This window comes from Ochlerotatus camptorhynchus, unplaced genomic scaffold (genome assembly GCF_037179485.1).
Source record: "Ochlerotatus camptorhynchus isolate MF236.1 unplaced genomic scaffold, CSIRO-AGI_Acam_v1.1 ptg000043l, whole genome shotgun sequence".
NCBI classification, from domain to species: Eukaryota; Metazoa; Arthropoda; class Insecta; order Diptera; family Culicidae; genus Ochlerotatus; species Ochlerotatus camptorhynchus.
The window spans coordinates 27,945-43,681 of NW_027040534.1; the positions used below are offsets into that span (position 1 = coordinate 27,945).

Genomic DNA, 15,737 nt, shown 5'->3' on the forward strand with positions numbered 1-15,737 from the left:
ACTAAATTTCACTACACCAAGGACCTTGTTGCATCTGGCACGCTGGAACTCAAGTACTGTGCAACGGAATACATGTTGGTTGACATCATGACAAAGCCTTTGGTGGCTAATAAGCTACAAAAGTTTGTCTACATGTTGGGGTTGACTCTGAAGACACAGAAGGAAAAGAATTAGCAGTCATGTTGAACATCAAGGAGGAGTATTGACGACAATACTGTCTACGGATGATGTACACCGTGATGTAATACTGGCAGCACTGCTGCGAAGATCATAATGAAAACAAACCTATCTTTTGTTAATCCAAGTTCAATAAAAAAAAAACGCAGTACAGAAACATAGTTTCTTTCGTGTTCAAATGTGTAAGTCATCATTTTCCAAATCAAAGAAACAAACTAAGCAGAAGGCACGTGATCGACTGGTAATGAAACAAAGTGAGTTTTTAAAATTTTTCGCTAGTATCTTATTTAATTCCGGTAATAAATACAGACTGCTGGCAAAGCTATTTACAACACATACAGTAAATATTATTGATAAGTTACAAAATTCCAAGAAAATAAAATGAACATTTTGGAAGTAGAACAACATTGGGATTATTAGTTACACCATATTCGAAAAATCAGCAGTGTTAAAGTTTCAATGAGTAATAGATAACAGTTCTTAACATATAAGGCTACCTTACAACAAAGTAAGTTCACGGATGGTTTCTTCTTTCGTTCTATGAAATCAGGCAGTTGATAATTACTGAAGGAAAAGCTTAGTGTTTCTACGTTACATATCGCTATGGTAAGTGTCTTATACTAATTCGATGCAGGAGGGTTAACGTTGCCACAACTAATGGGTATGTTTGTTCTTTCAGGCGAATTAACGGTAATATCACTCACGTTTAACTATCAATTAGTTCGATGCACTGGATCATAAATTTTCGCGATGGAAAGAAGCACTTTGCTTTTCGATGAATGTCGTTTCGCTTGAACAACAATATTAACAGACAAATAAATACGCTTCAAGTCATTTGAGGTACATGAAGCTTATAGGTCATATCCACGATGACATAGACATGAACACGAATACCTATCTAAAGCAACAGAAAACTATACAAGTTTATATCTTATCGCTAAGAGATGGACAATTTATACTAAGCTTAATGAATAACAACATAAAAATTGACAAAATAATAAAATCCTAAATGAGCAATCGAAGAGCGGTAGGTTTATTCGAAGAACATGCTCTGCTTGGCTTAGCCAAAGTTTTCGAAGTGGTGAATGAAATATGGCAACTTTCTACCCTTGTTGACTTCGTCGCACGCCGACATGACGCTCTTGGTCAGTGGCCGAGGCCCACATGAGAACACGCCTATTTTCGATACCTGCAGTTAATCAGTGAATTAGATATATTCCATTTAATGGAGTTAGTCTTAGAATACTCACATAGGAATGCTTCTTCTGTACAAATTTGAGAAAACTAGACATATCGGGACGGCCGAAATGGTTCACCGCCTTCAGACCGGTAAACATTGACGTCTTCGATAAACGCTGGAAGTGGTTCTCGCAAATGTACTGAAATTTAAGGAAAGTTACAAGTCAAGACGGCAAAGGCATGATCAAAAATAATCTTCCAACTTACCAACATCGTCGTTCGCAGATCGAACTTGTGGAAGAACTGTGTGATGAAAATGTGAATTTCCAGCACATTGGTAACGTCCTTCTTTTCAACATCCCGCAAGACGTCGATGAACCATTCAAAGTGCTTGTGAGAGGGACAGATCCACAGGAAGTATACCTTCTTGCAAGCTACGCCCGAATATCGATTGGTACTGGTTCCAAACACCAAATCGTTTAGAATCGAAGCATACGGAGTAACTCCGATACCACCTCCAACCATAACGGCGACCTCAAACTTGTACCAGTCCTGATTGCCACCGCCAAATGGTCCTTCGATCCGAATCTTCGGTTGATCGTCCGGGTTGTAGTTACATGGATCGAAGTAATTCCGCAACTTCCAGGTCCACGGACCTTGTGCTTTAATGTGACAGCTGAGGAAATTTTCGTGCGGAGCCGAGGTTAGCGTGAAGCTATGCATTTCTTCTGGCTTGATCTCAGTGCATGAAAGGCGTACCCACTGACCTGAAAGATACTTTAGATTTGGCGGACGGTAGAACTTGATCTTGATCACATCCGACGGAAGCAGATCCGTTTCGATGACGTCCAGCGCCATATACTTCGTACGCAAAGATACGATCTTATCTAAAGTGTAGACGATTCCTGGTCCAATGAAAAAGAGCCAGAACCGGGGAGCTCCTGTGAGACGAGCCAAACCGTGAACAAGGCACAGTGCATAGAGAACCACGTACAGTGAGTGGGCGTTCCAGAAGAACTTGTACGCCTTCTTCCGGATAGTTGAATGAGCGAATGCGAATATAATGCACATTATCACGAACAACATGACTCCGGTGACACCTAGAAGCAAGTTTTTATTAGCAGTGTCCGTGTGGGGAAATTTATTTATCGTACAAACCTGTGATTGTTTGGAACAGCCAGTATGTGATATCAGGTCGGTAGTCCGAGGTGAAGTGGACTTCCTTCGTTAGACATTTGAGATTTTCGATGGATTGTGTGGAAACATGGTAGAAGTTTACGATGTGACCAACGGTATGTAACAGTGAGAAGAACAGTGCCGTACAGGCAGCAATCTTGTGGAATTGAATGTGCGAATCCAGGGGAATGTATTGCTGAATCGGAAACTCCTTCAGTTTTGTGATGAGATTTCTGTAAAGAAATAGGATTCGGAATGATGATAATATTATTTCAGGAAGGGTGAGAATAAGTAGTCGGTAATATCCATGTAAGACATATCAAAAAGTTTTAGTACAAAACTAACCTAAATTTTCAATTTAAAAGTTGATTCATTGTGGAATTTCACTTAATGTGGTCAATCACAAAGTGGCGACCATTAATATATGCAGTTAGTCTAAGCTAAGATAAGGTACTGCCTTAACGACACGATGATGTAAGAAAAAAAATACACGGCAATAGCAATCGTAAGAGTTTATATAATCCTCAATAATTTTCCCCTAAAATTTTAAGAAAATCTAAAATAGCGTGAGTTCATCAGCGATTGTAGAAAATTGATATAGGAGAAATGGATTAATGTCGGCCTAAATGCCCCTAATTTGGGCCCATACAAAAATTCAGCAATCGATTAAATTTTCAATAGCGACCAGAAATATCCATAACTACCGTCCCAATAACGCGTTCATCTAGATAAAATTGATAAATAGCTGATTTTTAGCGATGGGCCCAATCTTAGATCCATAGTTCAACATTAGAGCCATTTCCCCTACATAATTAGGTATATTTACTGATATTGTTTTATTATGTTCTATGATTTATTCATGTATGCTTTTAACTGCCCTGTGCGGCATAACAGTCCCATTAGCATTTTTGGTGAAAATTTTCATAAGGCACCCCTGCGGTTTTCGTTGCATTCCTATTAGTAATAATGTGATTTTATGTGCCATAATACTAGTTTATGTACTGAATTACCAATGCTGTACGATAAATTCACGAATTGATCATGGGAAAACTGTGAAAACCCGCGTAGGGCCACTTTACCCCAGGGGTGCGTTTTGGCCTGTACTACCACTGTACAATGTACACGAAAAGTTGCCTACTTTGTACAGAACATGTCACGAAAAATACAAATGCTATGTTATCCCATCCATAAGAGCCCATTACGGAAAATACATCAACGGCGTTTTTCTCCGATTGCTGTTTTATCGGAAGTAGCCTAAGGATTGTTGTAGTAACTCTACCGGTATTACCGGTAATACCAGGGGATTTTCTGGTACTGAAATACCAGTACTGGCATGAGAAAAAAAAATGATGTTTTTGTTACTGGTCATTTAAAACAATATAATACAAATTTCAACATTCGATACTTAGGGGAACTGGATATAATGTCGGCCTAAATGCCCCTAATTTGGGCCCATACATAAATTCAGCAATCGACTAAATTTTCAATAGGAACCAAAAATAGCCATTAGCAACGCCTTAATGACGCGTTCATCTAGATAAAATTGATAAATAGTGGATTTTTAGCGATGGGCCAAATTTTCGATCCATAGGCCAACATTAGAGCCATTTCAATTGTCAAAAATTAATACATGTTAAAATTAGACCTTTTTAGCTGAATGATGTTTGTTCTACGCATATGTTCGTTTTTAAGGCTATTCTAAGTAAGGATAAATATCATACAATATTTTGATATACTGACCCCCGTTGTCCCACCCATAGGGTTCACCATACTGCAGAAGAATCAGAGAGAGCATTTCTATATGTCTGAAAATCTCTGAATAGGAAGCGAAATGTTGAATGTAAATGCTTCGCATTACGGAATTGAATATTAATAATAATGCTCGAAATAGTAGGGGATTGAATAAATACATTATTTCTTTATTATAGCTACTACAGGTAGGTTATTCGTGACTTGTCTTGCAAAAAATATTTGGAATGGAGGAATGGATGTTAAACACTGCACCAGGCCAATCTCCTCTGAATAAATGTTGCGATATCCATTTATTTTTTTAAAATCTCTTGGTACTGGTATTACTGGTACTGCATTTCTAAGTACCGAAATATCGGTACTCGAAAAAGGGCCCAGTACTGACAATCCAAATCGAAAGGGACAGCTAATATAAGAACTATCGATCCATTCCAAAACATAAGATACAATCCCTTACATCAAAGCAGTTACCACAAATCGTCGATTGAAGTGATTGTTTACAAAATCAGATACGTCGATTTGAATAGTTACGCTTGAAAACTTGATTACTTTTTCGAAGGGACGTATTAGCTTTTGTAAGCAATGCAGTTGATCGTCGATTTGGCGTAACTGGCAGTGGTGTTAGTATGCGTGGGCGAGCAATCGACGATTGTTTCGTCCAGGATAATGTTACCCTACGTTGTCTTTTAATTTGGTCTTCTTTCGGCTCAGGTTGACACACCGGTTACTATGCCCCGAGAGGCAACTTGCCTGCTCGGGGACTCAAAACGAACTATATATTTCACAATATTCTTTGGTTTAAATATACAAACATCACAATAAGGTATTTCATCACATCCAATTACAATCAAAACAATAACAAAAAAAAATGACCAAAACAAAAACATCCACGTCTATAGTGTGAAAATGGATGGCTGTACCATACTGCAATTCGCACTGAACAGATCGTTACCATGGCACGGGGGGGCTGTTATTATTTTCTCATTCTAAATTTAAATATAGTAGAGCCCGGTGCCGATGGTACGATCGAACATACTCCGACCCAAAACGAATGTTTTTAATAACCACGATGATGGCGGATAAGGTGACTCTTCGGTCCGACGGGAGGACGCTTCGGTCCGACGGGAGGACGCTTAGGTCCGACGGGAGGACGCTTCGGTCCGACGGGAGGACGCTTCGGTCTGGCAGTGGACGCAGCGGTCCGGCATTGGACGCAGGGGTCCGGCAGTGGACGCAGGGGTCCGGCAGTGGACGCAGGCGTCCGGCAAAATGACGGAGCGGTCCGATAAAATGACGCAGGTTATACAGCGGGGATGCGGGTGATCCAACAGGGACGTAGACGGTCCGACGTAGACGCTGGGGTTCAACAGACGACTCTAGGCATCCGACATGGACAATGGCAGCCCCGCAGTAATGCTGCTCTCCAAAAAGGGAAAGGATATCTAACGGAAATTATCTGCAATCCGACGGGAACAATGGCACTTTCCAATTAAATGCAAATGGCGCACTACTCCGGTATTCAACATGGAGCAATAACGAATCCTCCATCGGCGGTATCAGCGAGCCGTCTCCGAGCACCAATGTCAATCCTGGTCACGGCACCAATGTTTCGTCCAGGATAATGTTACCCTACGTTGTCTTTTAATTTGGTCTTCTTTCGGCTCAGGTTGACACACCGGTTACTATGCCCCGAGAGGCAACTTGCCTGCTCGGGGACTCAAAACGAACTATATATTTCACAATATTCTTTGGTTTAAATATACAAACATCACAATAAGGTATTTCATCACATCCAATTACAATCAAAACAATAACAACAAAAAATGACCAAAACAAAAACATCCACGTCTATAGTGTGAAAAGTGATGGCTGTACCATACTGCAATTCGCACTGAACAGATCGTTACCATGGCACGGGGGGGCTGTTATTATTTTCTCATTCTAAATTTAAATATAGTAGAGCCCGGTGCCGATGGTACGATCGAACAACGATCAAATGCATTGTTTACAAAAGCAGATACGTCCCTTCGAAAAAGTAATGGAGAAATATTTATGCTTCGTACAACAAAAACTACAACATACCTGGACATGGTGAGCAACAACAGTGAATAGCAGAAAGACAACGACGCAGCAGAGCCTCGAGTGATAGCTATTCCGACTCCCATAATGTGTCTCAAATCAGTATGTTCTGCCATGAATGAATAATCTGGGAATAGTAATAAAGAAACATGTTTCAAAAACTCAATAGTAACACTCTTTCTTAATTGGATTATGCTTACGAATGAATCGTTCAACAAACAGCACAATGGTGATCACATAGAACAGGAACAGATAAAAAATATTCTGGCGGTTCTCTTCCAAAAACGTAGTGTAACTATCCCATTTTTCTTGCATCCAGTTACGTCGCGCATCCGATTGAGGTTCAATGTGAAACGAAGTCATACGAGCCACGTTCGTTGAAGTGTCCAAGAAATTCTGCTTTGCACCTTTACAATCCAAACCTATCGCAACGAAATCTCCTTTGTATTCCTTCATCATTAACTTGAAATCCTGATACGTAAGATGGTTCTTGTGCTCCAACCCAACATCCTAAAATCAAATAAAAATCACCATTATCAACATCATAAACTCAATGACTCCAGCTAGAGTACCTGGAACATTCCATCGATCAGTTCCTTCACTTGTGTATCCGTGACACTAGTAGTTCTGGCAATCTCCACCAAAGAACGCATCATCTCACTCAGTTCTCCCTTATCAATCACTCCGTTCCTATCGTTGTCACACATGTCGAAAATGATTCTCAGCTTATCATCAGTTTTGCCTCGTGAGAACAACACCACAGTTTCCAAGAATTCCTAAAAACCAAACGATCAGCATACATTCGTAGAAAAACAAACTTGCACAATCATGAATCATGCTTGCCTGAAATGAAATCCTCCCATCCTGATCCTTGTCTACAATATTGAACATCTTCCGAACGAACATATCGTCCGGTTTCATTCCCAATGCGGCAGCAAATTCAGGTTTCGACAAGCTGGTTCTCATAACGGTCATCACTTCCCCATCCACGGAGGCATCCGACCTTCGTCGACGTTCGCCTGGTCGCAATCCGAAAGTCAACGCGTACGCCTCCCGGAAGAAGTGTTCCAAGCGTTTTTGACGACGTTCACGTGTTTCCGCCTTAACCAACATTATGTCACGAGGTACCTCAACAAATGTCATGTCTTTCTTGTGTATCAATAGGAAATCTTCCAATTTCTTGACAAATTTCCTTCGTGCGGAGTTCGACTCCAACTCTAGGACAAGATCATGATCATTCGGCACTCGCAGCAAGATGTAGGGTTTCTTCTTTTTGTAATTTTCCTGTGACTGTTCCACTGTAACGACATCTATGTTTTTCAAGCTGAACGTTCTAAGCTTTTCCCCTTTACGGTCAACCGTGTAGATCGATGCTTCAGGCCCAAACTTAACCGTAACCAATCGTTTGTGGTTCGCGTGTAGCCATTCGCGAGCCATCATCTTTTCAACGGAGGCTTTGCTGATACCGGCAGTCTTCAACGCCTCTTGCTTGATCTTCAATTTCCGTCGACGACTGTTTTGCAACTTGACCACACAGTAACCCGCTCCAGCGCAGAGAATGGGCACAAATCCAAGGAACACACAAGAATAGATGTAAGCCAGTTCTGAACCGGAGAAATAATCATAGCCTTCCAGATAGTTGCATGGTTCCAACAGAGTAGCATTCAACTGTTCCGGCTGAGGGCAAGGATCACCTCCGTTCCAATGGAATACATCTTTCTGAATCTCATCCGCCTCGATGTCGGTACTGTTGACAATGATGTCCCACATTGTGATTTTCCGTAGCTCAGAAATTTCCTCTTTAGTGAAAATTCTATAAATGTTTGTTATTAGAAATTTTAATTTTTAAGAAATAGCATGAATAATTACCCATTATCTTCATTTTCAAACCAAAACCGATCGGCATCTCGTATCCTTGTAAACTGATCAATTATGACGGCAGAGAATAACTCCCCGGGTTTTCCATCCGACTCCAACATACCTCCAACGTATACGTCTACGTTGTCCAGCCGGTTATCGTACGTTTCAATGAGCAAACTATAGCAAAATATATAATAGAATCAAAAACTAGAAGCCACAGGTACCGTGCTCACACTTACTCCAACAATTCCGGCTGCCGTTCGAACACATCCGGATTGATTTCGCGCCATGTTTTCTTCTTTGGTAGTTTGTATGCAACTCTAGCTGTATTGTAATCTGGCAAACCGTTATCCCTTCCACGCATGATGTTCAGCGCTCCCAGATCCCGGCGTGAGAACTCCATCGGACCGAACAGCTTATCACGCACATCAGAGCACAGAAGCGGATCTTCACGCTCGGCAATCTGCGATGCCATGCCCATGAGGAACTCTTCGACAGGGGTATCATCCAAAACGTCCTGAAGCGAATTATAAGTAATTGAATACACTCAGCTCTATAGTTAAAAATACATCTTTCATTTTCCCCTAATCTTGTATTAATTTCAGAACTTACGTTCGAATTCCACCATGTTGAACACAACCTTAGCGCCGGGTAGTCCATGTTGGTCTTCCGGAAGTCACACCGCCCATTCCTTCGGAACAAACCGGGAGGAATAAGCGAATGTCCAAATCGGAACGCAGCAGCCTGGAACATATGGCTAACGCCTGGGTGAGTATCAGCTTTGTATCCCATGTAAGGTGACAGTTCAGCATCCAAAAATGCCGGTAGATATTCATAGGTTATCACATTCTGCAGACTAGCAACTACAACCCTTCGAGCACGCTGGAAAATTTCCTCGTCAGTCCAATCTCGGTGCTGTTTTCGGACACGTTTTGCAACCACATTGTGCCACCGCAGAAGTAGAATGGCAAACGTGAGCAAAGCAGGATTTTGATTGGTCCGCGGATCGCCCAAAACTAAAATTGAAAATATGCATTCAATCATACAGAGCATAAATGCTGGTTGCCTACCAAGAGGCGTTTTCACTTACGATACAATCTCTCTGGGCTGAGCATTCGCATAACGTGCGGCACTGGATTGTTGAACAGCGGCACTCGCATCGTATTCTTCACCGGCATCGTTCCATCCTTATCTGTCAGCAGCAAACCGTCCTGAAATGTCCGCATAGCATTCAACCACGCTTCAGACGTACTGTAGATGAAACTACCGTCAATCCAAGCGGTCATCTGATTGATCTGCTCCCTGGGAGCATTAGGACTTTGACCGGTGTTTCTGTCGTAAGCCGCCCGGTGAAACGGAATATAGCGATCACCTCGGCACTCGCGATCGTACATTTCGTCACACTTTTCAATCTCTATTCGATGCATTTCGATTGGGCAGCCCGATTCAGAGGCCATCACAACCTCATTGGTAACGACCTGACCGAAGAAGGCCAGAATGGCAGTGCGATTGTACATTGAAGGCAGCCCATCTTTGCCTCTCATGAACAACCTACTAAGCTTACGTGGAGAAGGTCGGTTAGACCCTGCTAGGACGTACACACCATCAGAGTACGCGGGAAGTGCTTTCCTCGTTAGATGATTATCTGTAACAAAAGAAACAACAATAAATGGTTAAATTAATTCATATCCCAAACAATCCATTCCAAATTGAGGATCCCACAGTGCTACCAATATAATGAATTACACACGTCAGCACATATTTAGTACGAGGTGACCGTACACCTAAAGTTAACATCAAAGAAGACAAGAAAAAACGGAAGCTGCCCAATGTCAGCAGCAAACTCATAAATAATAATTGTCCTCTCCTTACTAACCAGAGCCTAAATAGCCCATTAGTCGAACGACCACAACGCAACCAGCACACTGAGAAACACGTGCATTCGGTAATGCATAAAATCGCAAAACTTATGATTCGCGATAATAACGCAGCAGCTTGACCGCAAGAGGGCGCAAATTATGCGCATATAATTGCTGCTACCGCTGATCTTATATGTAAAGCGGCACGGAGCCAATTTTTCAGCACTCAATGATGAGGCAAATCTGCCAAGCATCACGATTGACATGAGTTTTTTGAGCATTGTGACTGCCGTGCTGCTTCGGTAGCTTATGATCTGACGAGAGGCATTATGCGGTGCAAACACAATCATTGATTGTTATTGCAAATTGATTTCTGAAAACTTTAGACTTTTTAATCGTTTGCATCTTATTGTAGGTCGAGGCGATTTCTGTTTTTGTCCCAATATGTCTAATAAAATTGCATGAGCTTGGACATTCTCTTACCATGACATATGTATGAGAGAAGTTTGATTTACAACGCATGCCTTAACTAAAGTAGGGTTAATGATGGCTTCGGCAATACCTTTCCCTATTTTCGTCTGGTGGTAAATGAAGCCATGAGCGCTAGTTTTCTGCATGAGGATACATCATGTTTCAATAGCACAAATTTGTTTACCCCTATGCCGATAATAGGTAAAGGTAGGGTAGATAACTATTTCGGCATTAGCGTCCATTTCCGTTATGTCGCACATAAACATTTAATATATCAACGATGTCAACGTGAACGAATAATCATACGTCATACGATAATTTAGCTCAAAAGCTATAAAACAATGTCTATAAAAGAAACCGTAATAGGGTAAACTACCCCATTTTCGGCCTATTAAGCACAACCCGCACTTAGTCTTTCTTAATCTAGCGCAGTTTAGCACCAAACGGAATGTTATTATTACTGATGGCTTCCAAATTTATTTACCTTTCCGTACGTACCGTAAGATTTGATAAAGAGAAGCTAATCGTTGAGATATTGTCTAAAGTTTAACACTGCTTCTTGACGCCAAACTCGGCCTACGGATTCTAAACTCGGCCTAACGCATTGAAACGCCAATGAATTCCCTTCGGCCTATCGGATGAAGATAAAAATTGATTCGGTCGGAGCGCTTCTTTTGTTTTTGGGAATAATGGGTGCAAACCTTCATATCACGCGTTCTCATTGACTTATTTCGGTAGCTTATTTACTAAAGTATCGTACCAAACGCATAATTGACTTGTTAACTCTGAAATCATGGATTTATTTGATGTTTTCTGCTCGATAGTCCCAAAATGGGCGATTAGGCCGAAGTAGTTCTCTACCCTATACATAAATTATTAAATTATCAAAGACAAAAGAAGCGCTTCTAAAGAATCCATTTTTATCAGCCTTTATCCGTATGCCGAAGGTAATCCAATGACTGTTCAATGTGTTTGGACGGATTTAAAACTCCTAGGGTAATTTGCGAATTAGGACTTCATAAAGAAATATTCTATTGCGATTGATAAAACATTTCCAGAGCTTATTTGCAAATTATATTCGTTAAAACTTTTCATATAATAAATCTTTTGAATATGCCTTAGAGCCAGAGCTAGCAAATATTCACGGTCGTCATGTGAAAATGAGAAAACAGGGTCTCTCACTATCACGAGACGAAACTACCTATGATGAGCTTTCTTGTCATTTTCCACCGATCAAGCTCTCACGAGAATAATTCTTTTTCGGTTTGGACATCAACATTTCTAAGCCGGCGCCGGTGGTGTAGTGGTAAGTGTGACTGCTTTCTAACACCCCAATGGGTCTAGGTTCAATCCCAGCCGAGGTCGGTGGGATTTTTTTGAGGCATAAAAATCTCTGGTCACGTCTTCCTTCGGAAGGGAAGTAAAGCCGTTGGTCCCGGCCCATGTGTGTTGAATGGGTGCGATATCCTATGCAGGTGTGGAAGCTGCCTTCCTGCACATTCGATTGCGGTCAATGGATGGCAATCGATGTCCGTCGGTGATTGGCACTAGATTGCGGAACAGAGACCGACGTTAAATAAAGGAATGAACAATCAACATTTCTAACTAATTTAGATGAATGTAATCGGTAGAGTGACTATATTTTTAAGATTTCCTCGATACAAGTAACTTTAATAGCAATAACTGAGCTAGTAATCACAATGATCACAACACTGTCACGTTCTGCCATGACAAAACAAAATTAATGAGATTTTGAAAAAAATCTCTTTCATCGTTTTCTTATCCGATGATAGTGACAGAAATATCTCTGTAAATATCACGTGAGATAGAAAATGACATTTGCCAGCCCTGCTTAGAGCCCAATGGTTGCACGTACTATTTGCATTGAAATTGTATTATTGCACACTCTATATCTATTTTTTGCGCACCCATAAAATATGACACAACTAATGCATCTTAGAATGCAATTTTTCAGCAAGCCAAATCCTTCACTCGTTTTGAGAGATGATTGAACGTAACTGTCAGGTATATTGTACGCACGGTATCAGTTATTTGATTTATTTTATTGAACCAGTTATTTTGTTTATTTTAATGAACCGGATATTTTTTTATTTTATTGAACCGGTAAACCATAGAAGGAAAATATACGCAGCAGCTGTTTTATATAAACCGTTGCATTCTTTTATGCGTTATCTCCATAGACAATAACCCAGGACCACGCGTCTTATTACGATCCAATTATTGAACATCAATGTTTTTCCTTTACATTTGACATGGTTGATGGATGTAGTGCAATAGATAATAGAATAATGAACATTTTTCTGTTAAGTTTACTTAAGTTAATTGAATTTTAAGCTAGTAATAGCTTAAAATACAACAACTGTACATTATTAGCAGAAGAATTAAGATTTCATCTGAAATCATGTGTACAATGCCAACAATATTTAAAACAAATTTAATCACACTATTTCTAATACTGAATATCAAAAGAACATTTTTATCATTCAGCAATTGATCAATGATCATCATGTCACCATGATCGGTAAATTTGGGAGTTTTCTCAAACTGATTCATTCTGTTTGTTGTTCAAACCCGTTAAAAAAGAGAGGTTGAAGGCAGGTTATGCTGAATATGACGGAAATTAGATCTTAACCTAATGTTATGTTGGTTTGTTTTATTAAGGGATTCGAAGGACAAGGTGGATAGAGTCCATAAATGGTCGTTGTCATGGCTGATTTTTCATGTAAAATCAGCCATGATAGCGACCATTTAAGGATTCTTAAGCAGGGTTATGATTTATCAGGATTTATCCTGCTATGTTTTCTCCTTTCTAATAAAATGATAAAAGCATTTACTCTGAATTTTATAGTTTTTTTTATAAATCTAATTAAATGTGACTTTAACTAATTAAATGTGATTGACCTTAGCAGCTGAATGGAATTGAAGATGAAGTGAAAGTTAAAAAAGAATTGTAGCAACATTAATTTTAACTCGGAAAATCTAAAAAAAAGGCATCCTCCTAACCGTTTCTGATTCATAATTTATTACTCCTTAAAAAATACAACATCAATATGTGCAATATTCATCCTGATTGAATACACGTATAGAAACGATATTGGCGTAAATTATGCCATTCGATAATGATCCATGTGCACTCAATCAACATGGTTGAATATAAAAAACAGCATGATTTGACACCAAAAAAAAGAACCAAACGTCAAAGAGCGTTCATTACTAATAACCCAACCGCAAAGGATTGCAATCTCAGATTGGTGCTCTTGGTGGCTGAGATTTTAAGTCTCGCATGCGCAGGTAGGTACGTACCAAATAAAGAGAACCATACCACGCGATTACCAGCCTGCCATCGACTCTGCAGTTCAATAGCACTTAAATTTGCCGTAAAAATTTTAATTGGATATAAGCGGTAGTGATTTGATGCCGGTTCCCGTTGAGGGATCGGTCAACGGCATCAGAATTTTCGGAGATTTGTCAGGGTGATAGTTTCGAACAAGGAAGCAAAATATCGCGGGCGTGCCTGAACTGCAAACGCCAAAAGTGTTTGATTGATTTTGAAAAACACGCCATAAAGCCACAAGTTGGCTTTTTTCAGATATCTGGCTGTTGTTGAATGTTGTCAAGCCGAACTAAATCATAGTCATGCTATTTCATAGTTCGTTGTCATTTGATTAATAAGGTGATGGGTAATAAGGCGCCAATGGTGATTTTCAGCTTAATAACGTTCAGTTACCGGGTGAGCCTTCCCATGAGCCATAACTTTGATCTGTCGGTTACGAATTTGTGTGTGTGCTTGCCATACGATATCATGCAAAGGAAGGCTTCCTATTTTTCATCTGTATGACTAATACGTCTCAAATGGAACCCGGAATCTGCCTTCAGCTTAGTGTTTGTTAACTGTTTTGTACAGTTGCTCATTTACAGCATTATGCATAGCCATTAAGCATTAGCCATAAAGATGCTTAACTTGCAAACGGTGTTCTCAGCTGCCAGCTACTGGTTGTAGGCTACGGACTAAGTGGCCAATGTGATGAATCAGGTTATAATGCTTAGTCGCGAATACTTGAATAAGCGAACACAGACGAGCAGCGGAGTTATTTACGATGTGGTGGGATTCAACAGTAGAATTTTTTGAATGTCTTCAAAATTACACAATATCCGAAAGCAGCTTTGTCAATCTAGTTAGTACTGATATAAGCACTAAAGCCTAACACGCCACTTCCTTTCCGACCAAAAAACAAATAAACTCAGGTATTTTTTACATGGGGGATAAAACAAACGTTGGAAAAAAACCAATCAAGATTTTGATTCTTCTTATGCTAAAATATTTAAAAAAATTGGATTTTAATGGCATTCGTAATTACAGCATGCCATGGTCCATATGCATACTTTAAAAATGTATGCTTTTACACCAAAAATTGATTTTATTTAAAATGATTTGTGCCATTCGATTACCTATGGCTTGAAACGGACAATGTTATTCGAATCAAGTCGATATCGTTACCGAGAAATTATTAAAAACGTACCGTGTAAATTGCAACTCAGCGGCACCAACCGTGAAAAAACCATTTTAAAAAACCGTGTAAACAAGACTTGACTGTTCCCAAAAATATAGAGCTACGAAATAGAAGAAATACGGCCATGTAATTGCCTGAGGAACCTGGACCTGGTGCTGAAATCAAAGTGGTCAGCGGATCGGAGTAGATGTGCAAGAGCGGGTTCCCAGTCAGATCAACCAACAAAATCACAACAACGCCTGTTTCCTGCCTCGCCCTCGCCTGCCTCGCATGTTTTGGCAGTCATAAACACTTATGGCTGTAAGCACCATCGAGGGTAATACGCCAATCTAGAATCATCCACGATATCGCTAAGCATCATACCGTATTATCACAGACAAACAGACGTAACTCTTCATTGTGTATCTTCGTTCACGCATTTAACGGTTGATTTGAATATTATCAGTTCCGCGAACTACTCGCCGCAGCGCTGGCATCGGATCACTTTGACGTTTCTATACATTCTATAGAACTTTTATGCAATATTGTTTGCGATAATGTTTCCGTAAATAATGTATATAATATTATACTATTATATAACGTAATAGATAATGTGTAATGTAATGTAAACAATGTTGTTTTCCGCGAGAAGCCTGAAAGATGTCGCTACTGAGGT

The 15,737-nt window shown here is 40.1% G+C and overlaps 1 protein-coding gene across 3 annotated transcripts in view; it reads right to left on the bottom strand.

Moving 5' to 3' along the window:
- Positions 1–458: 458 nt before the first annotated feature.
- The window catches only part of Duox (dual oxidase), a 111,837-nt gene continuing 96,558 nt past the window's right edge, over positions 459–15,737 (bottom strand). For all 3 annotated transcript variants that reach the window (XM_065237472.1, XM_065237461.1, XM_065237481.1), the window contains exons 4-15: positions 9,311–9,865; positions 8,833–9,236; positions 8,460–8,737; positions 8,230–8,397; positions 7,204–8,173; positions 6,933–7,136; positions 6,561–6,870; positions 6,364–6,487; positions 2,515–2,765; positions 1,624–2,456; positions 1,428–1,556; positions 459–1,366 (exon numbers count right to left, since the gene is read on the bottom strand). In XM_065237472.1, coding sequence (XP_065093544.1) covers positions 1,238–1,366; positions 1,428–1,556; positions 1,624–2,456; positions 2,515–2,765; positions 6,364–6,487; positions 6,561–6,870; positions 6,933–7,136; positions 7,204–8,173; positions 8,230–8,397; positions 8,460–8,737; positions 8,833–9,236; positions 9,311–9,865 — 4,355 coding nt within the window. In that variant the 3' untranslated portion in view covers positions 459–1,237. The remainder of the gene's footprint in view (positions 1,367–1,427; positions 1,557–1,623; positions 2,457–2,514; positions 2,766–6,363; positions 6,488–6,560; positions 6,871–6,932; positions 7,137–7,203; positions 8,174–8,229; positions 8,398–8,459; positions 8,738–8,832; positions 9,237–9,310; positions 9,866–15,737) is intronic.